The 27,917-nt window shown below is 34.0% G+C and overlaps 1 protein-coding gene across 1 annotated transcript; it reads right to left on the bottom strand.

Moving 5' to 3' along the window:
* On the bottom strand, window positions 1-27,917 carry LOC129794034 (regulating synaptic membrane exocytosis protein 1). Its single transcript, XM_055834610.1, has 12 exons — window positions 26,247-27,917; window positions 25,904-25,996; window positions 21,332-21,694; window positions 16,502-16,747; window positions 15,300-15,550; window positions 14,998-15,222; window positions 14,704-14,927; window positions 14,510-14,634; window positions 13,766-13,979; window positions 13,377-13,438; window positions 5,500-5,681; window positions 1-4,637 (listed from the first exon to the last, which is right to left on the bottom strand). Exons 2-12 carry the CDS (start codon window positions 25,937-25,939, stop codon window positions 3,884-3,886), a joined length of 2,682 nt encoding a protein of 893 aa, XP_055690585.1. The 5' UTR covers window positions 25,940-25,996; window positions 26,247-27,917; the 3' UTR covers window positions 1-3,883.

The following is a 27,917-nucleotide window of genomic DNA, read 5'->3' as shown; positions in this document are numbered from 1 at the left end:
TTGATCTCAAATTGTAATGTTTATTAAACACTTTTTCATTCTCTTTTTTCTTCATCAATAAAATAAATTCACCCAAAAAAATTGCATCCAAACATTTCCTCCGAACAAATCTCCTATAAAGCCCTCCGCGCAAGGCAGCAACATTCTTTATGCAAAACCAATGCTGGAGTTTGAAATTTTTTAAGTGTTTCTGCATGTTCAAAAATACCCTCTTTCTGCAATAAATATCTTTTATCTCTCTCTATTCAACACGATATAGTTTTCTTTCTTCTCTTATACACAGCAATTCTTTTTTTTTTTCTTTAGATACAGCCTAACAAAAATATTTCTTATGTTCTCTATATTATTAGTTTTTCCACTTAAATTCTATATAAATGTATTGGCACAATTTTTGTTTGTGTTTCTAGAAATTGACAAGCAGCAGGAAACTTCTTTGTATTTTCTTTTATTTTGTAATTCTTTTTCTTTTAATTCAGAGAAGAATTTGCAAATTAAACTTGCGGAGATGTATTTTGGTTTTATTATACTTTTTCAGACTGTTTTATTTTTATCTACTACAAACATAACTTTTATGCCACTTGATATACCATCTCATGGCTCAAGTTTCACATGTAATTCTGATTAGGGTTTTGGTAAGCTACATATTAGCTGTTTTCTTGCTGGAGCTATTTCCTAGTTTAAAGAAATTTATTTTTAAGGTGATTTTTGTAGGCAAGTTGTTCGAGAAAAAGTCTATGATTTCAAATTATTATTGTTTAAAACAATGAAGCTTAGAAAATCTACATTTGATTGAAAAAAAAAAACTCGTATTCAAAGTCAGAAATGTTACCTTATAATGGCTAATAGGTGTTCATGGCTCTAGTATCCCTTTAAAAGTAAAAGATTTTTACCAATTTCTACGAGAAATTTGGGACTTCTCTTTAAGTTTTATTAGAGACTACAGATATGAAATCTTTTCTGAAAAGAAATAAACATAAAAAAACAAGAAAAATTAATTTTTTCCTTAAAAGTCTTTCGGTTAAATTTCAAGTCGAGGCTGAAGATTTCTTAAGCAGAAAATAAGATAAAAAAAAGTCCTTTAAAATCTTATTTACACTACATGTTTTCCACCAACATTTTGCATTAATTACCGTTTATATCCTTGTTTATATCTTTCCTTGCCTTAAGTAAAACCAACTAAAACTACAGTTTACTTTTTAAATATCTATACTTATATAGAAATTCTTATATATTAGTAAATATCTAGACAAGATGATTGTAGTGATTTTTTATTCAAGTTAGTGCCGTTGTTTGTTATTTTTTGGATTTGTGATATATGTTGAAAATCCATTAGATTGAGGCTTTGTTTTAGAGGTTACAAGATTAGTTACAAATGGAAACCTCAAACTCTCAAAAATCCTCTCGCATTAAGTTTTTATTCTTTGAAATTGATTTAAAATTAAAAACTTTCACAATAAACTATTGAAAGGTTTAATAATTATAAAATATAAGTTTTTTATGAGAAATAGCACCTCATTGTTAACTTTATTTTAAGGATTTCAAGTAATGTTTAGTTTAGAAAATTATTAAATTAGTAAAAAAAAAGAATTTTATTTATTTTAATGTTAGAAATGAATATTTAAAAAGAAATTTTAATTCATTTTCTCGAACAACTTGGAAAAATTGCTGAAAGTTTAATCTTAATATTAGAGATTACTTAGAGCATTTATCTAAGATCAGAGCTCTAGGGTAGATTAATTTCTCTATATAAATTCTCATAGATTCTAGAGCGACACAAACAACAACTGTGTTCACCAAAAATTAGCTTCTCTTGCGAAGTTCTTGATTTTTCTTCTTTAATTTTGTCTTTGTAGGTATAGTACAAAGTGGTAGAACAGTCAATAGGCGATAGTTTTGTGATTTGTTTTTAAATTTCCTAATTTTCATTTTTTTTCAACATATTATTATTTAATTCCCACCGCTGGAATATCTCTCCTGACAATTTGAACAAAAAATAAATTCTCCAACATTTCAACATGCGGAAATATTTCGTGCTCCTGACTATTTTCATTTAATTTATTCCCCGCAAAAAAACACTGATTTTTCCAGCTCTTTACCTGATTAACTTTTTTTTTCATATACCCACAATGTGATGAAAATTCCTCATCAAAGCGCACAAAAATTCCTTTGCATGTCCCATGAGCCCTTTTTCTTCACACCCAACAAAATCTAATCTCGTTGCTTTAAATATGGAATTTTGCTTTTTCATTATGTTTTTTTTATTTGTATTTTCTTTATATTTATATATAGTACTTTTCATTTATTTTATTCTGGTAAAATTGCGTGAAATCGCCTTTTAGCACGTTAGTGAATATATTTTATTGTTCCTGTAGTGTGATGAAAATTATATGTAGGTACGAAAAAGTCTTCCCAAATGCAAATTCAATTCCTTTCCCTTTGATATCATTCTCATTTCTATACATTTTTATTTTGAAAGTGATAACGTCCTTTATAATCACATTTATTTATTTGGAAATATTTCGTCTTTTCTCTTCAATTTTTTTGTTATTTGCACATTGACTTAACTTTCCGTTGCTTAGAGTGTGAAAATTGATAAAGATTTTCTCTTGTTGTACATTGTATTTGTGATAAGAAGCACATGTGGGTGGGTTTAACAGGGGATGATTAGTCATTCATTTCTTTTAAATTTGTTTTATACGTCAAGAGAGGCATTTGTGAGTGGTTTTGCTATTGAGCATCGTCTTTTAAATAAAATTATATTTTAAAATAATAATTTAGAGTTTCTTTTTTTTATTTCATTAGAGACAGATACCATTTAAAATGATTAAAGTTTATAAAGGGCCTGATTCAGCGACCAAGAAACCCTTGAAATCTTGGAATTTTGTACTGAAATTTCAAGATTTCAAGCGAATTTCAAGGGTTTCTTGGTTGCTGAATAAGGCCCAAAGTTTTATATTTTACTGCAAATTCGATGATTTTAGCATCTTAGCATTTTTTTTCTTCAAATTTTAGAATAAAAACGAATTATAAAAAAAAATCTTTCTCTTGTTCTGATATTCATGCTTTTGCGACACTTTATGTGGGACACGGTGTAAATATTTCTGCGGTTTATGTCTTTGCTAACCAAGGGGGATTTAGCTGGCTAATAGGACATGTTGAGAAAATTATGTTGAGTTTAGAACTCTAAAGAATATTTATGTATTCAGATTTACGTCGAATAAGGGATGGTTCAGTTATTATATGAAAATTTGAGATGCTTAAGTTTAAATTTGCAATTATTTTAAGTTTTTATTTTCCTTTGGTTCATCCCTTATTATGCCTTTTTAGCATAAAATTTGAATATTTTAATTTTCTAATCAGCACAAAAGCACTCACAAATGCCTCCTATTATAGCTTGATATGTCCAAGAGTCTATCGAAAATTCGTAAGTTTTTTTATCCATCATCATTCTAATTTGAATTTACCAAAATAACGCCTCATGAGCCTCCCTTTTCCGTAAAATGAGCACAGAAAAAGAAAGTTTCTACTATGTTTTTTTTTTCTTCTTTTAACTAAAAAGGACATTGAGGCGATAAAAAGGAGGCAAATACGTAAATATGGGAATGAGTGTCAAAATGGATTTATAATGCGTGTAAGTCCTTAAAGTTTAGGAATCATGCTACGTTAGATTGTCGCTTTTCCATCAAGTTTTAAAGTGAGTCACATTGAATTATTATCCCTATTATGGTGTTTATTGAGTAATGTTACCTAACAAACTAATGTGGTATGTATAGAGGTCTATATAGGTGACTTCTCATACATCTACTTTTATGGGGTTTCCATTCTTATAAGAGTCGTTTTGGAGTCGATAAATTGATTGAGTTTCGCTGTTATTTGTTCCAAACTATTTCGATCTGTCGAAGTACATCCGACTCTGTTTAATGTTCTTCGACGCACCGTACTTGTCCACCGTGTACCTCACACTGCGACCATCGGCAAAGAGTTCATCTGGGTCGTAGTGGTGCACCGATGAGGAGCGTCGGCTGCTCCTAAGGTGCCCATGTGAGGCGTGATGCTCCGAGTCAGGCAGCGGATTCCCATCGCGATCCTGAAATGATGATCTCCGCGAACCAGGAAGACTCTTTGAGAAATCCTTCACCAGCTGGTACACCTCCACCTCCAATGTTTCAGATTGCGATGAACCACGCCTCGAGCCAGGCATCCATGCATGATTGGGGTGCAGGAATGACCCACCCATGTAGTCCACGTCCTCAGAAACGGATCTTTTGATGCTATCCCGACTACTGTGCACACTACGATGGTGTAAACGCTGCAGATCACCGCATATTGAGCCACGTGGACTTGCAAAGGCGCTCCTATTGATGCTCGTAGTACTACCATACATGGAGGCTCGAATCTGCTTTGGATCTTGCAACCTATACCAAATTGCTCGATCCTCGAGGAAAGCCTTCTCAATGTCCACACTGCATTCACCCAGAAAGACGCTTTCGCTGTAGGGAATAAAGTCCCACAGAGCAATCTCCAGGACACGGCCCGTGAGCTCCTTTTCAGTTATTGAGGAAAATGTGAGGGTTGCATTCCATATTGGATTGTGTGTTGGTGCTGAAACCTCTGTTTGAGCTATGTAACCATCGCTCCTATAAAATAAATCACCAAATAAATCTAATTTTGAATTCAGGAAATTCAAGGGGCAAACTTCTTGTGAATTTAAAACGTTTTAAAAATTCAAAATATTACTGATCTTATATTTTTTTTTACACTATTCCTTTTCCTTAAAAAAAAAGTTTATAAATTTTGCCCATTGAATATGGATATAAAGAAGTACTGATGAGAGCTAAAAAGTTCCCTATCTTGCAAAATAAATATCTTATTTGAATTTTAAATATTTAATTGTTTAACAAATTCATGAATAGTTTTCCAATTTCTTAAATAAACAATAAAACAAACCCCAAAAACATATTTTTATTTAATCAATACCACTCTATGTAACCATCTTTAGAAAGTCAGAGATAACTTTTCGCATCATTAGTCTAAACAAACTCTCTTTCCAGTACTTTGAACTTCATTTTAAATAGCAAAAAAAATGAAGTTTCTGTTGCAGAAAAAAATCCCCCGGGTGTGCTTTATCATCTACGTACTGCGTGTGCACAGAAAGTTCTTCGCAAATTGAGAAGCTTGCAGCTCTAGAAAAAAGCCATGAATCATCTACTGAACGCGGGCGTTGGTACATCACTACGAGAGATGGAATTGCAAATTAAGAGATGATTCTCTTCCAAAGGAATTTCAATGGTTTATTTTTAGAACAAAGTGCGGTGACGGGAAAATTCCTTCTGTGCTCTATAAGATGAAAGATTCCGGGGGGTAAGAAGAGCTTTTTTCTTTCACTCTATATATAGTATAAACCCCTAACAAAGTTCATTCAGCTGACTCACGCACATTGCGGGGGAGTTTTAACCGCACAAATATGCCAAAATAAAATGAAAGGATTTTGTATCTTACGTTCTGGGAAGGATTCGAACTTTGGCGTAGGCCTCAGGAAGACAACCAAAGCCACTGAATTCATCCCGCGGCGCTAGATCGTCAGCCGCCATCAGGGAGACAACCAACTCCTTCCTCTCTCCATGGTACCACACTTGCAATTGAACACGCCCTGACACCTGACTCTCTCGCATTATTTGCTCCTGCGGAGGGACACACAAAATGTTGGATGTGGGTGAAACAAAGCAGCACATCCGGGCTTCCGACATCCGCCAATAACTCCACACACACAATGCCTTCGCCACAGCGCCACACGACCCCCAGAAATCACATCGAAACCCCCTCACGATGCGCGAGAAATGTGCGGGTTTTCTTGCACCGCCAATCTTTGATTTGGAAACCCGCGAAACAGACAAATAATACACTTTCCTTTTGCGAATGTGCCAAACAAAGAGGTCACGCCTTTGTGCCCTGATCTCCCATCCAAAATGCACACAAAATCCTCAGCCCGCGAAATCACCCAAGCAAATTACAGTGAAATTGAGCAATGCAAATCACACACATATGGGGAGCTTCATGCGAATAAACACTGCAAAAGGAAATTCAAATCATGCAGAAAGAATGGCATAAAAGGATTCGAGACTTCAGAGGAATTTGCATAATTTAACCATCTTGCAGTTTCCATTTTCCAACCCCTTCTCTATGTATAAAAATAATCCATCCAGATCCCCTCTGGAAAATATGAGCATATTTTGCTGTAAAATGTGGAAATAGCGGAAAAAATTGAGAAATTTTCCTATTTTTTGCATATTAAATTGAATCAGATTTCCATTTCATGAAATTAAAATTTTTAAACGTTTTTCCAACTCAGCTTTTAATAGAAAAATATTCTTAGGAAATTGAAAAATTAATTTTAAAATGATTTTAAAAGGTATTTCGTTGTTATAATTTACAATATCCCGAAAAGGAGTTTATTCGCTTTCCATAGAAAAAGCGACTTGGTCGAGGAGCTAATCAGAACTCACGTTATCTTACAGAGAATCAAAGAAAAGAAGTCATCAGAGAAGTTTTCCTTTGGGATCAGCTGGGAAAATCCAGTAGAGTTTTGCTTAAAAATGCAAAAAAATAATGTTACTATCTTGCATTTTTAAATGCACAAAGCTTTTGTATTGATGCTTTTTATCGATGATTTTCATAATTTCCTCGAATGTAGAGCTTTCACAATAAGAATGAGGTAAGCTCCTTTGAAAATACGGTAGGAGAATTATATTAAGTTTAATTAGGGTGTAAAGAAAAAAAAAAGAATCAATCATAAAAAAAACCATCAGTGCAATGGAACTGAGCCAATGTTAAAATAGCTTTCTAAAGAAAAGCTTTGATTTTCCTACTATATTAATGTAGACATTTACTTATACTTAATCAATAAATTATCTTTATTTATCCCCCACGCTTTAAATATATTTAGGACCAATTTCTACCCCTATTTGAAGAGACAAGAAGAAGATTAAAGAGTTCGAGTCCAATATCACTTGATATTAATTAATTAAAGCAATTATTTCACGCTAATTAAATCCACATCCAGATAATTATGAGATAATTGGAAGGCATGGTGCGGACCACGAGCTTCTATGGTTTAGCTTTTTGCCCATTTTACCCGGAATCCCCAACAATGAAATATCACGCGTACTTGTGCTGAAAAAACATTTCCATGAGAATTTTCAATGAAGAAAACTTTTAACAACAGCCTCAATGGAGCTTTCCATTGCTGAAATCTCGAATTTCCAGGAAAAGCTTTTTGGCAAAAATAGACTTTTCCTTCGCACACAAGCTTTTTGACAAAGAAAAAAATCATCAAAGTGTGTATAAATCATGCATAAAACACATCAATGCTAGACACTTGTGCTAGAAATCATGCAATATTTATGAATTCATACAGGAACTACGGAATTATGTATTTTTTTTGCTTTTTAATGTTTTAAAATTTATACTGTTTGATATAATTTTTTTTTTATTAAATTTCTAAGATGTGGTTGAACATTACAAAATTTCCATTGTATGAGAGAGAGAAAAAAATATTCAAAAACAGGGATGAAAAAAATGTTGACTAAGGGCTTTTAATTTATTTCTATTTAAAAGAAATCCACTCTGTGGGAAATATTTGTTATCTTATTAGAAAATGTGTCAAAAATTCTTACTTCAATGAGCAAATGGAGGAGTATTGTTTTGAGAGAGAAATAAATGAGTAGAAATGAAGGAATGTTTTGAAGAAAAGTGTTTTATATTCAACAGTAGAGGAGGAAGAAAGAGATAATTTTTCTTTTAAACAGTGATAACACACAATTTTACCATATTTTCAAAAGGAAGTAACAATGTTTAAATAGTGAATTGGTAGAAAGTAAAGAGAGTGATAGTCCAAAAAACAAAAATCATAGGACAAGACTAAAGGTTCAATTGAAATGCTAAGTAGGGGCGTTATTTTGAAAATTCCTTTAAATTCTATTACTTTCTCTTCTTTTTTTTGAAGATTTATGTCTTAATTAAAAAGTTTAGAAAAATTTAGTTTTTTTCTTTAGCCATGTTTAGCGAGAGAATAAATCTTTCTTTTTCCTTTATTTTTAAAGGTAATAAGAATGATTGAAACTGTGTTTATGTATGTATATAATGTGTAATTAAAAAAAAAATAATATTTAAAACAAGATTAGGAAATATCTCTAACATTTTGACTCTCTCGCTGAAGAGAATATTTAGCACAAAAGTTCTCCTCTACTTAGCATTACCGATTGAACCATTAGATTGACAAAAATAGCCTAATAAACTTTGTTCATAGCAAGGGCGAGTATTTTTTGTGTTTTATCCTTTTCAAAATAATCATTCTTTATTTTTTTTATGAGAGAAACTTCATTGTTTCTGCAATCAAGTGATTTACATACATTTTCACTCTGTTTTAAAAATTTTCACTTGATCCTTAAAGCAGCCTCTCAGTGAGATAGACAAAAAAAACAAGGAGAAAAGTAAAATTTTCAGGGTTTTTAAGTGTCTTTCTCATGTTTTATAGACTTCACAAAGAAACAGACACAGTGAAAGAATAAAAAAGAATTCCTCCAGAGAGTTTTATATATATTAAATATCTATATAGTGCGCCTCATGTGGCGTGTTTTGTTCTACATTTTTTTTTATAGCTGTGTGTCTTTCCGGACAAAATATTACACCAAAGACATGAATCAGGAAAGAGAGTGAATGATGGAAAGATACTTTTTTTTTGTTTGAAGTCACAAAATTTTCTTTTTATATCTACATACAAATAGAATTTTTTTAATGTTCCCACCGACTGTTTGCAAGTATTTTTTTTTTTCAAATTATAAATCGTGTTATTTTTTTTGTAATGTTAAAAGAAAACTAAGCTGATATTGAAATTTTTTATTGATAAAAAAAATATTGGTGTGTGCAAGGAATATAGAAAGGGGAGCAGAATTGAAAAAAATCTAAAAGAAAATTTCATCAAGTCCAACAAATCAATATAAAAAAAGAAGGTGAGAAAGAAAATCATCTAAAAATGCATTTTATTTCATCTCTAAAGAGTTTTCTCGATTATTTCTTGACGGAATGCAAATTGTCTTGCGGCAAGTTTTCATAATGCAAGGTAATAAAATGAAAAACTAATTCATATCTAATTTGCAGAGATAATTTCTTAGATTAAGTAAAAATTATTTTTATCAATAAAATAAAAATGTAAATAAAGAAAATATAATGCAGACAAAGCTTAGAGCATGCATTGAAAAAATTTGTTATTCAACTATAAAAAAAAATAAATGAGAATGTTTTACATTTTCTTTTGCTAAATTCAATTTTATTTCTCTTGTATTTTGTCCTGCCTTTCCAACTTCCTATCCATTTATGTCCTTCTTTGCATCGAGTAAATAAGTTTATGTTATTTCATTTTAGTAATATCCTTGTCAACCTTAATACAGAAACATAGGCAAATTTGCTTCACTATATATCTTTTTTTTAATATGGTTTTGTCTTGATCTTAACGCCTAATAACATTTACTATAAAGTAACGATGTGGTGTAGCATTTCTCGAAGAACCTGCCTCTTGTCCTGGAATTGCCACAAATTATAAAATTTCTCATCTCCATATTTTTTTTTCTTTAATAACACTTTGTCAGATTTTTATTTTTTTATATCTATATATAGTAAGTTTTCTGTAAACGAAAGACTTTTCTATTTAGATTTTAATTTTATTTCTCTACATCTTACAACAATTATCTAGAGCCTCTGTTATTTTTTCTTGTTTCACTTAAAATCTCTCCAAAAAATGACCTTAAATGGCACGAATGGAAAATAGTGTGTGGATAAGGAGTTTTTTTTTTCTTTTGATAGAAAAGGATTAATCAATGATGGTGTATGACCTCCCATGTGGATTTAATGATAATTTAATTTATTTGGAAAATTTTCCTCGGAAAATATAGAATAAATTCAAAATGCAATTTCCACAATATTTCCAATGGTTTGTAGTCTCATTAGAAAGCAATTAGTGAGACAAACACACACTGCACGCTATAAATTTGAAAAGCATACACATTGGGAAGAGCTTTCAGCGATTTCCCAAACCATAAACCAACTCAATTACGTGAGGATGGTTACCCGAAAACCGATGAAAACTGGCGAATGTTTTAATTATGACCATCCAATCGATTGTTTGAAAAACATTTTGGGCGTATATCCATCATTATGATTGTCACATTGGATAGAATGATTTATCAGATTCATCGTGTAAATCATGTGAAATTGTGTGGACAAAGCTGTGCATTTGGGAAGACAGATAAAAGCTCAATCGAACATGTTGTGTATACACTAAGAGCATTAAGCTAAATAATTTCCCAAAAACATACAAAATAGACTTGTTCACCTTGTTCAGTTTAATTTAGATGAAGATATACGGGGGGAGGTGTCAAATAAGCTTTAGATTCCTGATGGATAGAACTAGAATGGTGTAGGTATTATAAATTATTAATCCTTGCAATCAAAATATTGTTTTTCATTACAGCTAGAGATTCACAAGATCTCTCCCATGTCAGAATACTCAGAAATATACCCAGAAAAGCATAAAGAAAACCTCTTAAAATTAATGCTTAAGAAAATCTCTAATTGTTAATTTATAGAAGAAAAAATCCCTAACAATTTATTCGTTAATAAATTCATTAATCTGAAAATACGGTGCTGCTTTTTTGTGAAAAAGGATTCAGAATGAATAAATTGAGGAAGGAAGATTCAGATTTACTACAATGATTGTCAGTTTGATTCTTAAATAGTCTCATTTCTCTGTGAAACTTCTCCAAAACTCTTGAGACATATTGATATATATTTAACTTTGACGGAAGACATTGAAAGCTCGCACGTAGAGGATTTTTGAATGTTATAATTCCTTCACACTATTTTCCATAAGATGCATCTAAAAGTTTCAAAATTAACTCTGTGTGGATGCTACAAAAGGGTTTGGATTTAAAAAGGTGTTACCTCATCAAAAAATATCCTCTTCATGGAGGTAGGAAAGAAATAGGGAGAAAGTGATGTTTTTCAGGGGATCATTTTTAATTTTTTATTTATTTTTTATTGTCTCCTACCGAAAAAGATGTTTCATTTTTTTTTTGCTAAATTCTTCATCTTTTAGCTTTTTGCCTTCTCTCCAAGTTCTCTCTCTCTCAAGCTGTTTGTGGTTTTTATTGTTTGGACTTTCACACCCCTTTTAAATGGCGCATTTTATTCCATCTTTCCATTTCTTTCAACATCCTCTCTATCATCCCCCAAAAGTTTTTAAAGCACAGCCTCATTCTTGTTTTTTAAAACCTTTCTCCCTATATACTTTTTTTCCCTCTCATCGAAAAAATCCTAAATAGCATCTCTCCTTCTTAGCTTTATTTTGCTTCTTGTTTTTTTTTTTCTCTTATTCTTTTACTCCCAAATGGAATAAAAAATCCAAAAAGACGATGGAATTAGAAAAATACTTGGAATCAATAAAAACACGATAGAAAAATATTGTATAGAATGTTATCTTTTCTCCAATATGCTCACAAAAAAGTTTATTTTCTCTTTGATTATCTTGAAGATTATCTCTTAATGTTTTTTTCTATATACCCATCAATTTTTTTTTCGAAATAGATTAATGTAGAATTTTCTTCTAAAAATTTCTCCTGAAAATATATAATATGTGCGAAGAACACGCACTGAGAGAAAAAAAAGGTGCATTTTGTGCTGGAAGAAGAAAGTTCACAGCTGAAGGTGATAAAAAAAAGTTGAGGGTAGAGGATTTAAAAATAGATTTTTTCCCCTTTTGGGATGAGTGGGAAAATGTAGCGAAAATTCACAGTGAAAGAAAGAACCTATTAAAAATTTATTGCATTTTAGGGTGGGTGGGTATATACCATTTGCGGTGTCAATGGAAGGTATAAATGTGTGTCAATTTGAATAATGTTGGCACGAAAGAGAAATAAATTGAGTGTCATGAGGAGCAAATTTAATGATTCAGTGATTTTTACGTGGGTCCTTGCAATTTTCTTTTTTTTTGCCAATTTGCGAGAGAGAAAATTCCACAGCGAAGATCGCACATGGAAGGGACTACATTGAAATTCAGAGCACCTCGCACAGTGCGGGTGTGACGAAATGATCTATTTCTCGCCCACAACTGGAATGCGATGATATATATTTCTTAATTTGTGTGCATAAGAAAATCAAAAATTATATATCTCAAGCCATGTCAAAAATATTCAGACTTCTCAAGCTTTCAACGTGAAAAGCATTTCAAAAAAAAAACTTTTGGCTAGACAAATGCACAGATTGAAGATTCTAACTAGAACTTTTAGAAACCATGGTTTAATTATTGAATTTTCAAATTCATTTCACACCAACCCGGAACCTAAGCATTCCCAGCTAATAATCTAACTTCTAAATTCCTCTATTTTACATAAAAAAATAACCTATTCTATAGAACTTTTATCTAATACGAAAGGAAAATAGAGAATTTTCCTCTCTTATTTTCCTTAAAGAATGCAACACAATCTCACTAACTTTTGTCCATCTAATTGTAAGATAAATAACCATCTATCAATCCTCTTTCGCGCTTATCCCAACGCGTTGAGCCATTTTTCACGCGGTCTTTCATTGGCTTTCTCTTGGTGTGTGTGTTGGAGAAAAAGAAAGGAATTTTTGCAAGTGGATAAAAATGAAACATAAAAAGAAGAAAAATCGTTGAAGAAAATTCTTTCACGCTTGTCCATCTTTCTTCCTTTAGCGCGCTTATATTCTCATGCTTATCATGTCTTTTTCACTTAATCTTCTTTCAGTGGAAATTTACACAGTTCATCATCAAAAAATGTCATTGCAATTATTATTATTTTCCTTTTTCTTTTAACTAGCTCTATGATAGTTACCAAAAAAAAAAAAAGATTTTCTTTTAAAAGAAAGAAGAAAAAAATGGGAAGTATTAACTTTTTTTTAAACTTTGTTTTAAATTAAAATTTCTATATAAGAGTTTATTATTCACACTGACGCCCATTGTTATGAACGTTTATTTGACTATGTGACAAAAAATATAGGCAAAAAAGAACAACGTACAATTACTTCTGATAAGCTACTCAATGTTGTACATATGTATGTAACACGTATAATATCATCATTTTATATATATCCAATAAATATATATATAGGAAATATGTATATAGTTTCTTGATGTATATAAATCTGGCTGAGAATGTCTCTACACAAGATAGAATATTTTTCATTGATAAAATGATGTGGTTTTTGGTGATGTGTGTCGATCATTTTTTTTTTCAGAATATATATATTTTTTTGTTTGTGGCACTGTAAAGAATATTTTTTTTTTAAATACTTTGTTCTTATACCGGTGTTTTTGGAAGTTTTCGTCTTGTCGGGGATGACGGTGATTTGTCCGTCGACTCATTATCTGTCAGAGAGAGAAAGACAAAAAACGAGAAAGAAAAAAACAGAGGTAGAGGGTTATCATATTACCAAACTACACCTATATTATGTATAAATATCTTGCGACTAAAAACGAGATATTATTTTTTATAAGTATATATCCATGGGAAAATGTCAGAGGATTTGTCACAGAGATTAAACATTGAGATGAGAAAAGGTCAATAAAATATGGTTTTAGCGGGTGGGTAAGAGAAATAACACAGAGAAAGGTTCGGAAAAAGAAGTAGAAGAAAATAAATGAGAAATGCCCAGGATGGGATGAATGCTTGATTTTCACATAGAACCCACTCACCTGGTATCAAGCCCAGAGACACCTCAGTCGACGCCTTGGAAGTTGCCGTCTGACTTACACCAACATCCCTTGCACCATCCTCCAGTAAATCACATATTCGATAGTCGGTGGCGTGCTCCACCAAGAGATCCACAACGTCCTCCGTGCGATCCATCACGGCACAAACCTCCTCGAAGCTTCTATCAATCAGGGAATATCCATTCCATTCAAGAATCTGCATGGGAAAAGAATTACACATTACTACCACAAAGCTCAAAATCACATATCTTAAAGCTCCTTGAAGCTTTAACCCTTTAACGTTTTTTTTAGGTCATACCCTGACCCAAAACGAAAATGATTTTTAGAGATATTTCTAGTTAATATTTTTAGATGCTTTCTTCACCAATTTAAAGCTAAAGGATCATCCTTTCAAAACATATTTTATTGATTTTTTTAAAAATCTTGTTTTTTTTTTGCCTGCGGTTCTTATACATTTGCAAAATACTATTTATATTGAATTTTCACTTCATATTCTATTAAGAAAAGTTTCTAAAAAAATTAAGAATTAACCGAAAATTGTAAAAAGAGAAATTCAGAATATTTTCCTTTAAAAAAAGATATTGAAAATGCCGCCCGTGAATTTACATTTCGAAATAATAAAAAGTAAAAACAAGAAAATAAAAAATTAAGATTTTTTTTTAAAAATTAGGAATTAAAAAAAATAAGAATTTTTTAATGAATACTTCTTCACTAATTTTGTTTTACCTTATCGCCTTGTAGTAAGCCTGCTTTCTCAGCTGGACCCCCAGGAACTGTCCATACAATGTAGGCAAAGAGACGACCATCAGCTCCTGTCTTACCACCCACTACTCTCATGCCAAAACCACGAGCTAGAGAGAAGAAAAAACACCCCAATTTATCAGAAAATATTTAAGATTTTTTATCAAACTCAATCATACTTCGATGCGCCTTATCAGAAGGATCCCTGCGCAAGACAACTCTCCTCTTGGAGGCACAACCTTGCCCCGAATCCACATCATGAATAACGATTTTTATGGCCTCTCCATCGAGCGATGTCTGCCGCCTGGGCGCCTCTAGGTCTTCCAGTGTTGGGGTTTGGTACGAAGGTGGTGGGATCACCATGGGGTTTGCACTTCTATTCTGTAGAGCCGAGATATCAGGCCTGAAAGTTTTAAACAAAGCCAACGGTTAAACGACTTTCAAAGGATTTCCCGCTGAGGAAGATTCATTACAATTGGGATCCTCGACGACGTGTCCTTCTTTCTGAATCATCAATCCCGAGGGTTGCACCTCCCTTGTCCGGACTCTGAATCGAATCACTCTGTGTTAGTTCATCGGGTGGTGGTACCCGGAATGACGATCTACGCGATGAAATTCTATCAGGAGGGACATTTTTCGTAGCAACTTGAGCTGCCTGTGCTAAAATTCCCGGAGCAAAGACATCATAGGCTGAAGCCCTGCAATTGCAGGAGAAAAGGGGTTTAAATTAAAGTTAAATGGTGAAAAATTGCATTTTGTGCTTGACAAAAGCAACCTTCTGGGCATTGGAGATGGTATCCCGAGGCCAGGATCGATAGTGCTAACATTTCCCATTGAAGAATTCTTAACGTCATCATCGTAGCTGTGCTGACGCACGGGAACACGGGAAGCACGTCGAGAGTTGAGCTTCGAAGGAGGAATGTCGAACTGGGAATCCCTTCTGGGAGGACTCGATGAGCGACTTGGTGCAACACTCCGTCCACGTCTCCACTCGTTGTCCCTGTTTGGTGTCTTTGAACCCTTCAGCTGCCATTTTTTTCGCAAGGATTTTTGAAATATAAATTCTTAGCTTAACTATAAAATAAATTTTAATTCAAAGAACAAATTCTTCATCAAGCGTTTATTTTTTTTTGGAAAATTAAGACTTTTTTGAGCTTTTCACATTTCCTCCAAGAGTGCATAGCTTTGAATTAATAATTCATAAACAGCAGAGGAGGAGAAAATATTAATAAATCAAACAGAACCGAATAAATATCAATGATTTTGATGATGTTTCCATCACAAAATTGACTTTGGTATGTTGAGAATTATTTAATAAAGAAATACAAATTCAATTGCTCGCCGCTCATACCTTGGTGGATATAGGGCATCTACCAAAAAAGGTTACTACAAATTAAATTAATTGACAATATATCTACAATCCGTCTTTTAAAATATCCTACAATATATCTATTTCACGTAGCGATTACTTTGAGCTATAGAGCCCTTTTGTTGAAAAATCCAATTAACCTCCCTTAAGTTTTGGGAAGGGAGGCAGCGGCTTGAAGGAATAGTGTCCAAAACTGATGTTAATCTCTTTAGAGGTATGAGCTTCCTCCACTGACATACATATAAGAAAGAAAACGAAGCATGTACGCTCATGGAAAGCTGTCAGAAACAGATGCGGGATTATCTCACTCACAGGGATTTTTCATTTCCCAGCAAAGGAAAATGATATTATAGAGAATGAGTTTAGTTTTGGGGAGTTTTAGTACATTTGGTTTACCAATTTGCGGTTCCTAATGTCATTCTAAATGCTGGAATTTCCTCGTGAAGAATATGTGGAGGAATAATACCTACACGTTGATGTTGGATACCACTAAATCCCATTTTATACTAGCTATACACACATATGTATAGTTAGCAGCCCCTGTTGCTCTTTCTTGGTTTCCCAGAGAAATGCGGGAATTTTATGAGTTTACATGGTATTTTCATTACCTTTTCGAGCTCTTTGAGTGAGGCCGGTGACACGTCTGAGTGCCTCCTGAGTTCCGGACTACGTGGTGGCGCCAAACCCAACCCATTTTCAGGTCCCAGGGTTGTCGTTGAGCCCAATTTTGCATCACTATGCCGACGCACAAGCACTTCCAATATTGGCACTTCCAGCATTGAATCCGTCGAATCCTGCGGGATGCAAACCCTCGAGGACATCTTTCGGCGACAGACACTGCATCTCCATGTGCGCTAAAGTAAGTAAATACAAACATAGCAACAAAAAAGGACCCTTCGTCATTGGGGTGTAAGTAAATTGAGTCGAAAAGTGGATAACTCTCAGTGGGAGTGGGAGGAGAGCTTTTGGGAAAAGCCAAAAAACGGAGGAGAAAATATTTAGAAATTCCAGGAATTCACCCTCATCCCCCCGCTCAACAAAAAGTATGTTGTAACGTCCGAGAAATCCAATAAATTCCAATCCTCGGGCTCATGGAAAATCTTTCTCTTCACCCCCATCCCTGTGAGATGGAGAAAAGTTTATTTCCTGGGCAAATTATACGAATTTTGTGTGGAATGTAAAGTGATATCGATTTGAAAGTTTTATATCACAAAACTCACGCTTATATAAAATGTATACCGGAAAAATCTTTACCCTGAAACATCCTCATGTTTTTATATCCACATCCAACACTTTACAAAGTCACATTCTGCATGGAAAACACAAAAAGTCCCCACACGGATTTAATGGTTTTTCCAAAATTTTTGCTAATATTGCAAGAAATGAAAAATATTGCAAAAGGGGCTGGCAAATTCTCAATTTTTTTTTGTATAAGATTTCCTTTTCTATTATGTTCAAGTGCTTTAGTGAGCTTTTAAAGCTTTTTAAAAATCTAATATGTGATTATTTGGAATACGCATATAAGAAAAGAGCTTTAATTACAAAAAAAAATTCTTTCATGTTAAAAATATTTATAAAAAATCATAAGCCTAATTACATAACTATTCTGTTGTATTAACATAAAAATGATATAAAGAAAAAGCTAAAAAAAATCTTAAAACATCCATTTCAAATGAACTGAATGGAATTCAACGTAAAAAGATGAATTTCATAAAACTTTTTTTTTTAATTTTATTTAAAAAGTTTGTTATGGAAATGTTGTTTGTTGATGATGAAAAATTATTTCTACATTTCATTTGAATATTTTTTAAAAAACTTTTAAAATTATTTTAAACATAATTATATGCTGTGATATTTAATGGAATTTCTTCACTGAAACTTTTTAAATTCAAAAATAAATTGAAAAAAAAATAAGAATCAAAAACTTTTAATTATAATTCCTCGGCAAGGTTTTCAGACAACTTATCAGCCCTCTCCTCCGGTGTACCAATGGGGAACACAAGGCCACTTACTCATATTTCATGCAACGTTATGTTACATTCAGCCCATTTCTCATATTATACTTCTCTTTTTTTTTTCAACAATCTCGACAAAAATTCAAACCTTGGGTCTTTAGAAATTGAAAATAGTAAAATGAAAAGAAGAGGTTGAGACAGCAGATGAAGCTTTACGGTCACTGAGCATGAATTGAATGAATTTTCACGGAAGCACAAACTGACGTTGATGTTTGTGCTCATCCCCCATGCCCTTGTCCCAACCACCCTGGATAATTGTAAGTATGTTTATTTACTGAAAGGAGTGTGCAAGAGGTATTTCCCGCAGATCATTGCTGCGGAGGATTTCAAAACTTTTCGCCTATACCCATTTTGCTCTATATATAAATAAGTATTCACGAGAAAGACCAGAAAAGCTCTCTTGTTGACGAGAAAGCTCTCATTTTGTTAAGGAAAAATAAACACGATAGGGAAATTCCTCCCCAAAACTCATCGCGGAGTCATAGAGAGCTCCTTTTCTCTCCACTCAATTATGCTAATTTTGAAGGACTCAACGAAACATGGAAAGCAAAAAGTTTATGTGTGTGTATGATTGTAATTAATTCAGAAATTTCCCTATGTTGTCCACCATAAAACGCACCGTGCACATGGAATGCCTTCACATTAAAAATTAATACGTAAATGTATGAATAAATTTTTGATGCACTTTCTGCTCAACAGCTTGAAAACTCAACCATATCCACCATATTAGCTGTTGTGAGAGAGAGCATAAATTAAACTACATTACATCGTGCTGAGAGATAGATACCAAAGTGAATTTTGGATTTTTTTAACGTATCGCTTCCGAGATATCAAGTAATTAAATTGTATGAAATTTTAATGTTCTCTTTCGGTTTTCATGTTATACCACATAATACAACAATAGTGGTGAACGCTCACGTATATCCCCTGACGAGCTCTCCTACAGCTCCCATACACCAACATCATTATACAGAGTTAATTGTAAATTATTTAATTTTCAAAATGTAGGGCACATGAGCAGCATTTTATAGTGAGAAAAAAATAAAAATAAAAAATAGGTAAATGAACAAAAAATCATTACAACGACTTTGGAAGCTTTTGGAAAAACTTTTAATATGTAAATCAAAGTCACGCTTAGAAAGTCAATTATCCCTCTCCTCTATATACTGATTGACCTAATGATATGACTTTCAGAGCTTTTAGAGCTTTTAGGTGAATACAATGCATGTTCAATTACTACATAATTCATACTGATTCAATCGACAGATATTAGTTTTTCCGAATTAATCAATGAATTTTGTAAATAAAGTGAATCAAAAAAGATTTTTTTATCATGTCAAGAATATCAAGGGGTGTTTATCTAACGAATATTTTGAATATTATGGGGAATCATTCTAAATATTTACGAGGGTTTTGATAACAACATCCCCTGATAACAGCCGACTAATATGAAACCGAATAAAAATCGAAAAATAGCCTCTTTGGGCTTAAATTTACTGCTTTTTAGGTTTTGATTAAAATTTTTAAGCGTTTTGAGATTGAAGATTCTGATTTTTTAGGGTTGCAACACAAATAATACTTTTATGTTTGAATTTAGCACGTTTCAGGTTCAATTTGTAGATTGTAGTTGTCCCCCCAAGCAGTGCTAAAGATCACTGAGCCGCTAAGGCCCTTCGTATCCCTCAAGGTGGTACTACCTTGACACTTAACTTGTGGAAGGTTGAATTTACTACTTTTCAGCTTGAATTTTTTACATTTAGGATACAATTTTACTCCTTTTTTAGACTTAGAATAAAAGAAAATTTAAGTTTTTTTAGACTCTGCTTTTTTAGGCTTGAAATTACCACGTTTATGGTTGAATTTACTACTTTCCAACTTGAATTTACTATACTTTTTTACCTTTCTTTCTGGGCATAAATTTAATATTTTTTAAGATTTTTTTTTCTTCAATCTCTGACTTTTTTAGGATTGAAACAGAAATATTTTTATGCTTGAATTTAGTTTTTTATTAGGCTTGAATTTACCACGTTTCGGGTTAAATTTACTACTCAGCTAAGAATTTAGTCCTTTTGAAACTTGATTAAATATTTTTTAGGCTTCAGCTTCTCAATCTGAGCCATTTAGAGACTAAAAACGAATATTTCGAAATCTTTGGCAAATCATCCGAATATTTTATCAATTAATCGCGAATATTTCCAAAGATCCCAATAATTTCATACAGATAAACACACCTTGAAAAATATCGATTTTTTCTCGTAATTTTCCCACACGCTAGAGCTTTTTTATGGCTTCAAAATTGTTAAGTGAATAAAATAAATTTCTAAAACTTTTTTAAACAGCACAAAAGCACCACTAAATCGTTTTTTAAAACACAAATTTATCTCTAAAAAATATAATTTAAAATGATTTACCGAGAAAATATCAAAAAGTACAATTTCAGCCTGAGATAAGTGTGTAAAATGGTTGAGATTAATGCTTTCTTGTGGCAATGCCCCGTAACATGGTTTTCATACAATAAATCCAAGAAATAATCATAAAAAATGCAACATTAAATGCTCTTTGTAAGCAATTGACGCAAGAATAGGGATTCTGTGAGAATGATTATTGTCGCATTTAAATTATTCACATTTAATGCCTCGTAATACTCACTTAATCATTCATGAATTTTATCACCGCTTATGCACATGATTGATTCAACTGTAACCACTGTGACAGTGTGAGAGTGAAATTGATACTAAAATGTCCTTTTATTACCTTCTTTCATATACATAAGTATATGCGGGGAGAGTATGTAAGTGAAGCTTTTTTTTTTGGTAAGTAGCTTTTTGTCTCTCCTCAGAAAGTCAAAATATCTCCCACACACGCAAAAAAGTACTGTGTAAAGAACAGAATCTTATTAAAATCCTCAAGGCCGTGATTTAGGTAGTCACACAAAATTATGTTGGAGCTTTTGATTCTCAATTGAGTGAGTAATTAGGAAAGTTGCAGCAATCGTGAGTTAATTCGACTTGAATTGTTCTTCATGCTTCTCTTTTTTCTGGCAATTCAACTTGATGGGTTTTCCCGGTCGTTGCCAAAATCCCACAAGTTTGCAGTACACATGCTGCGTGATATATATTCACAATTTTATGTATACAATGGGGGCAAAGGAAAGTTCCTTTTATATGCCTCCGGTCGCTCCCTTTTCACCACACTTGTGTGCCATTCGCATGCCACCCACTTGTGTATACGGGGGGGAGGGGGGAGGGGGTGAGGATGGAAATGTGTCCACCCTTTTTTGAGAGCCTTTTCTTTCCGTGCCTCACGTGCCGGACGCGGGATGAGGATGAGTAGAGGGATTATCATCTTTTATATACCCCATACTCACAGAAGGGGCACCCACCCCTTCTGTGGATGGATAAACAGGAGAGAAATGACACTCACCACGTCCTTGTCCTCCTCCGTCTTACTGTAGCTGGCACAATCTTCGCAGACACGCTGCTGGCACTCACAGCACGTCTTACTGAATTCGTCTGGTTTGAAGGACTTTAGGCACACTCTACAGGCGCCCGACCGCTGGGGTGGTTTCGACGGGTCACCCTTTTCCGCACCCTGCGCATGTTGGGGCTCAGCAGGCGCAGGAGCAGGTTGGGGATCGGGTTCGGGTACGAGCGATGGTCTCGGTGACATTTTATGCACCTTATCCTGCGCCGTCAGCAGCGACGTCGAAAGGGTTTGCTTGAACTTACCAAACGTCCCTGTTGACTCCTGTGCTGACTGCGTCTGTGCCTCGTCTGCAGCCACCATCTGTAAAAAATTTTAAAAAAAGTTTTTTTCTTATTTTTGCTTTAAAAAATTTCAATGAGAATCATTTGAAAGATTCGGCATCGCTGATCTACGCCAGAGATTTTCAAGTAATCGTCAAGAGTGAAGAGCTTTAAGAAGAGGGAAAGAGTCCTTGAATGAAGCATGAGCTTGAATTTATATTTTATAAAAAATTATAATAAACTTTCTTTTATTAATTTCCAGGAAAATCATTACTAGCTTTTTTGAAGTTTATTTTTAAATAAATTATTAAATCAGACCATTTCTTTGAGAAAACTTAGCTTCAAAGAAAATTCCAACTAAAGAAAATTTTATAAAAGAATTAATTAAAATAATTCACAAAGATTTTCCGCAGCTTTTTCCTGGAAGCTTTCAAGCAAGTTTTTTATCAGAAGGCAAGGAAAATTTTTTAAATTAAAGAAATTAATACATTGAGCTACAATCTTGCATTTTTTTCCAGTATTGTGAGTTGATATGTCACCTAAAACACTTTCCGTTTTCGTACAAAGTTATGAGTGAATTAATTTAATTAGAAACTTTCCTCATGTATAAATTTTTGGTGTACTACCTTCATGTTTAGTTTGAAATTATATTAAAACAACATACTATTCATCTTGAATTTGCAGAGAAGTTCCAAACAGTGTACAACATATATGATTTTCTGACAAGCAGGTGAAATACAATATATCCCTGCAGTAAAACCTACTTCTTCTAAATTTAGATGAACATTTAATTGATTTTCCTTTCGTGGAAATAGTTTTTTTTGTTGTTGAAGAAGAAATTTCAATATAAAATTTTCAATCAAAACACCATCATTTTGTGAGTTGGAAACTTCCGCTGGTTAAAGCGTCAAAGAGAGCTCAAATGTTTCAAAACGTTTCACGAATTGTGTGAAAGAATTTTCGCGCAATGAAAAGAAGGAAATGAAAGCTAGCGGAGCAACTGAAATGTCGCACGATTGGGAGAAAAGTCAAAAAGGAGCGAAGAAAAAAAAAAGAGGAGAATTTTCCATTATATGGGGTGGGTGGTGAGAAAGATGGAGTGAAAAGCCACCAAACAATTCCTTCTGGCAATTGAAAATGGAATAGACACGAATACTCCTCGAAGCTTCTTTCGTTTCACTCCAAAAGAGAAAAATAAGTAATATTGTTGAAATGCACAAGATGGTTTGTGACCCCCTCTTGCTGCGCAACATCTCGATGGGTTCCCATCTCTTTAGAGCTGAAGCTGCCACCCCATCGACAGCATTTCTCCATTTCATTTCAATTTCATTCACCCATTAATTCGTGATTTGCTTCATTTCCTATGCGAGGTGCTCACACAATTTTCCCAGACTCCTTCCTCGTAAGCCCCCCTTTCTCGTCCCTTCTTTACCATCCCATCCGTCCCCACATATATTCATCCCATCGATCTGCAAACCATTTTAGAGGTGTTCATCGTTGATGCCTCGAGGGCACCGGGTGGAATATTGGGTGGGTGGCGGAAGACATTCGCACAGTGTGTTTGTTTCTGTGCAACCAACATGAAATTTCGTCTCACAGCTTCGGTGGCATAGAAGCTCTCCAAGAATTATTTGCCAGCAAGAAATTATTTCGTCTTTCGAGAACAAAAGGCAATAAGGGGAAGCCGCGATATCTCTGCGTTATATTTGATTCTTGTGTGAATCATCTGTAAAATTGGATATGCGAATGAAACTAGAACACCATTCATCGTGGGAAGTGGAAGAGATTCTAAAGCACATTTTCATTGGAAATATATTAGAATATGAATCAACCAGGTATTTACTAATCTCACATTCAAATATATTCAGTCTTTGTTTAAAAAAAAACTACAATAATGACGTCATTATTCGTATTTTAGGTAGATTTTGCTGATTTTTTTCTAACTGATCCAGAAGAAAATTGAAAGTTTCTTTTAGGAGATTTATTATGCTTGTTTGATTCTCTTCTAAGCATATTCCGATTGTTTTGAATGAAAGGGGTTTCCTTGACATAAATGAATAAACTCCTTTTATGAATTTCAAGAAGACAATGCCTAGATAAAAAAAAAACTGCCGGAAAAACTATTTTTTTTTATTCAAAAATTTTAGGAAAATGTTGAATCAATTATTAGGGTTCAGCCAAGTCTATCATAATATTATACTCCATACAGAGCGAATTTTCAGTCACATCCAATAGCTGTGAAGCATGGTTCGTAGTCACGTAGCCAAGCCACAAAGAATATTGAATGGTATTGAACTTCGTATTGAACGAAATGGGGGTGAAATGTCGCCTCATGAAATGTTGGTGTAATTTTATTATAGTTGTCGAGAGGGTAATTTAAAAATCTTTTGTTTTCAGTGTGTGATTTAGGAGGGACAAACTTTTCAATTTGAGGGTAGAGAGCTCTCGAATCCCCAATCATGGACATTTTACTCCAATTCTCTGTGTGCGGAAAATTCGTCCATAAAAAGACAACAAAGTACTTGACCGTCTTTAGAGCATTCCCTTTTTTTTTGATGGGGAGAAAATCAAACCTCCCAAAACAGAGGAAAAATTTTTAGTAAACCCTTTTTGTTTTTTTTTTTATTATTTTGAAAATGATAAAATGGGAAATACGGAAAATACAACCTGGGGCTTCTAAATAATTGCACGAGCATAATGAAAAATTCACCTTCTCTTCGAGGTTATTCCATGGCAGTGAATCGCAAGATTTCTCACATTACACTGAAAATCCCCCCAGAACCTAATCACACAGCTGAGCTCGCTTTTCACAAACACTCCTCCGGGGGCGCCTCCCCCATATATGCATAAGAAGGTATTTAAAATGACAACTTCCATTTACCTCCAAAACAAGCTCTTAATCCGATTTTAACAAGGCGAGGTAAAGCTGCAAAACGCTTAGTAAGACCTTGTTTATTCTTCTCTTTTTTTTGCACCGACACAGAATGGAAAACAAAAACCATTTCTTAGTATTAAAAGGTCAGTTAAATCATTGTAAAACATTCCAAAAAAAAAAACTTTGCAATTTAATATGACATTATTCAAAAAGTTACTTTAGCATTTATACAGCTCTGACCTCCCGAGAATTCAAATCCAATCACAAAGTTAGTGTTTTGGATCATTTTCCCATAGAGGAGCCATAAGGAAAAGTTTATCGAGTACTTTAGTCTTCTATCTCATTTCCATTTCAATGATATATATTAAAATTGCACCTGAGGGTAATATTTATGGAAGCTCCATAGATTTAGTAACTTTGGTGATTCAATTTTGAGATACAAAATCACTATGTGTGTGTATGACGTACACAGGGGGAATTTGTAATTTACGAGAAGAGAATTAGAAAAGAAAAAGATTAAGATTTAAAAAAAAAAGATTTTTTAATTAAATTTTACCTTTTGAATTCGAATGAAACTATTGTGATTTTTTAAAGAGTTAAATTAGTTTCAAATAAATAGCTTCTAAAGCAAAAGCTTTGAAAAAGCTTTTTTTTTCATTTTTATAAATACTTACTTTAAAATTTTAAAATATCCAAGAAACAATTTCTAGAGAAAATCACTTTTCAAAGGATTTATTTCTTTAAACTTTTATATTTTTTACTCAAAATTAGCGACTTTATATTTTTTAATTAAAAAATCGTTAAACTTTATATTTTTGCAGTTTTCTCCTAAATTAGGAAAAGAGAAAACTCGAGGAAGGAATAAAATTAAAGAATTTATAAAAAAAAAAGGAAAAAATCGTTTGCTTCTACCAACATTTGTACCAAATGTTGGTGAAAAATGTGAATAACGTGACTTGGAGTGAATGATTTTCTTCATAAATGATGTAGAAAACTTCCATGCCCCCACCACCCCACCCCGAAAAAGAGTTTGAATGAAAATTTAAGACTTTCCCATTGACTATAAAGCTTCCTCCATCAATGGCACCTTAAAGACGCAATCTTTTCGTTTTCTCCCGAGGGGGAGGAGGGGGGATTTCTGTGTGAATTTTTTGAAAATTTCCACCGCCAAAAAGATTCATAAAAAAGTCTTTAAGTGTCGTGCGAAGGAACAATAAATTGAATAATTAATAGAATTTGAATAATTTAGAAGACAGAGGGACTGAAGGTTAACAGACAGTGCAAAATCCCCTAATCAGAGGGGTTAAAGTCTCCCTGGCTGGCAATCAAGCAACTACCTGCTATTCCTGAGTACCACGGATGGGGCGAACTTACCTTCTTCATGAAGGACATCACATTCGTCGGCAGCATCTTTTTTGGGGGTGGTTTTTAAGCTGGTGGCTCTATGAGAAATTTATCCTGGGAATTCTGTGTGGGGGAGAAAGAGAAAAGAGGAAAATTGTTGTAAAGCTTTTTTTCTGCTATACTACACAGTATCCTCCCATACCGTCCTTCATGTATAGAGGGAAATTGTCTAGGAAAATGAGAAGGAGGTTTGGAGGCGTGGATATGGGGTGAAATTGTTGCTTCGAACGGGGTGGAGGAATGGTGTCAAGGGAACTCATGGGTTTGGGTGTGGGTGGGAAATTGCGAGGAAAAGTGCTGTCAATTCTCTCACCTCGGGTGTCTCCTCGGTGGGCTCTTCTGGTTGGTGTTGCGATTGGGTGTGCGGGAAAAAGCTCACGTTAAAAGCACATCATTTGATTAATTGTCTCTGTCGCACATCCAGGAGCACAAACTTTCCATACACCGAGTGCTTTGGAATATATATTTATCGACCATTTGATGTGTTGCCCGCTATACCTCCCGCGGTGGGTATGGGGCTTATGGGGATGTGTTAGAAAAGTGTCCGGGCTGTGGGTGGCCAGGTGGGCCAAACCCCACGGCCAGGGATGATTATTCACTTGATGACGGGTGTTAGCCAACAATTTGGCATATGTCCTGACACGGCTGTGTCCTTCCACTCACTAAACTCTCACCCTCGCGACCACTCTCTCGGGCTCTCAGGATGCATTGAATGCTGCCAACATGAAGGATCCCAAGGATATGCGCTCTTTATGTTCTCTCTTTTGTCAACCACCTCCCCTCCCTCCTAATTTCTCCGCCACAGTCGCGCTATGTGGATTCCCAAAAAGGGGAGGTATGGCGCGATGGGTGGTTGGGTGGAAAAAGAAGAAATGATTGTAACACACTGGTTGCGCACCACACAAACCTATATCCACTCGCAAGTATAGTCAGATCCTAGACAAGAGAGCGAGAGACCTTTTTTTTTACTTGATATACCATCGATGAGGTTGATAGTCCACCTCCCCCGCCCGACCAGTAATTTTTCTTCCACCCTTCAATATGTTTGAACTTGCTTTTCACCTCTGGGTGTCTCTTTTTGAGCTTCCACCTTCCACTCCAAATCACCCGATAAATGTTTTGATAAAAAGTAATAAAGTGAGCACCACTTTTTTTTTCCTCTTCTCCCTCAATAATTTCACTCTTTTTTTTTACACTTAAAACACTAAAAACATCCACTATACATTATCAACTAGACGTCCTCTATACAACTTTATTTTTTTCCTACCAATATTTGTAGATGATTGTGAGTTAGACTTTTTGTTGATTCGATTTTTCTTTAAACTTTCTTGAACATTGATAAAATTTTCTCCGTACGTCTGGATTTTCCGCCTGACGTTCTAGCTACTTGTGTCAGGTTTAGAAAAAAATCTCAGACAAAAAACTCCCTTATCAATATAGAGACGCTACGATAAAAATGATTGCATTGAAATGGGGTTGATCATCTTTGTTGCAAAAAAAAGGAGCTTTGCAACGAAACTTTTCTTTTTAAGCTTTCGCCAAGGTTTCCCCAGCACTTTACACGCTCATTGCGTCGCTTTTAAAACCACCCCCAAAAACTCCAAATTCCACGGAAAAAATCACACACATACACAGACACGAAATCTATTAATATCCGTGGGGTTGGGGGATTTTCATTCTTTGTTATTCTCCTTAGCTGGGCATTTTACTTTTTTATGTACATTCCCTTCTGGATGCGAAGCTTCTCACCAGCCGAACTTCCACAAGTGTGTAAGGGCTCAGCCCGGGACACTATTGGATCGTTTGTGTATTTCGCACTTTTCTATTTACGTGCGTGACCCGCGTGTGTGGGTGTTAGAACGAGGGCTAGAGCACACACAGGGCATCTTATTTATTTGTGTAAAAAGTTCTCTATGCAGTATTAATAAAAAATAAAAAGAAAAATGTTATATCCCTCTAATTTGCACCACACACACACGATGCC

Source organism: Lutzomyia longipalpis, chromosome 3 (genome assembly GCF_024334085.1).
Source record: "Lutzomyia longipalpis isolate SR_M1_2022 chromosome 3, ASM2433408v1".
Taxonomy (NCBI): Eukaryota; Metazoa; Arthropoda; class Insecta; order Diptera; family Psychodidae; genus Lutzomyia; species Lutzomyia longipalpis.
This window is presented reverse-complemented; position numbering and strand designations above follow the sequence as displayed.

Bases quoted from the DNA above. Each gene is read 5' to 3' on its own strand.
- LOC129794034 (XM_055834610.1), bottom strand. From the start codon at position 25,939: ATGCTGCCGACGAATGTGATGTCCTTCATGAAGAAG. The intron at 13,439-13,765 runs GTGAGTGGGTTC...TCTCTCTGACAG, and splicing joins GTCTCTGGGCTTGATACCAG to ATAATGAGTCGACGGACAAA. The intron at 4,638-5,499 runs GTAAGATACAAA...TTTATTTTATAG, and splicing joins GTTCGAATCCTTCCCAGAAC to GAGCGATGGTTACATAGCTC.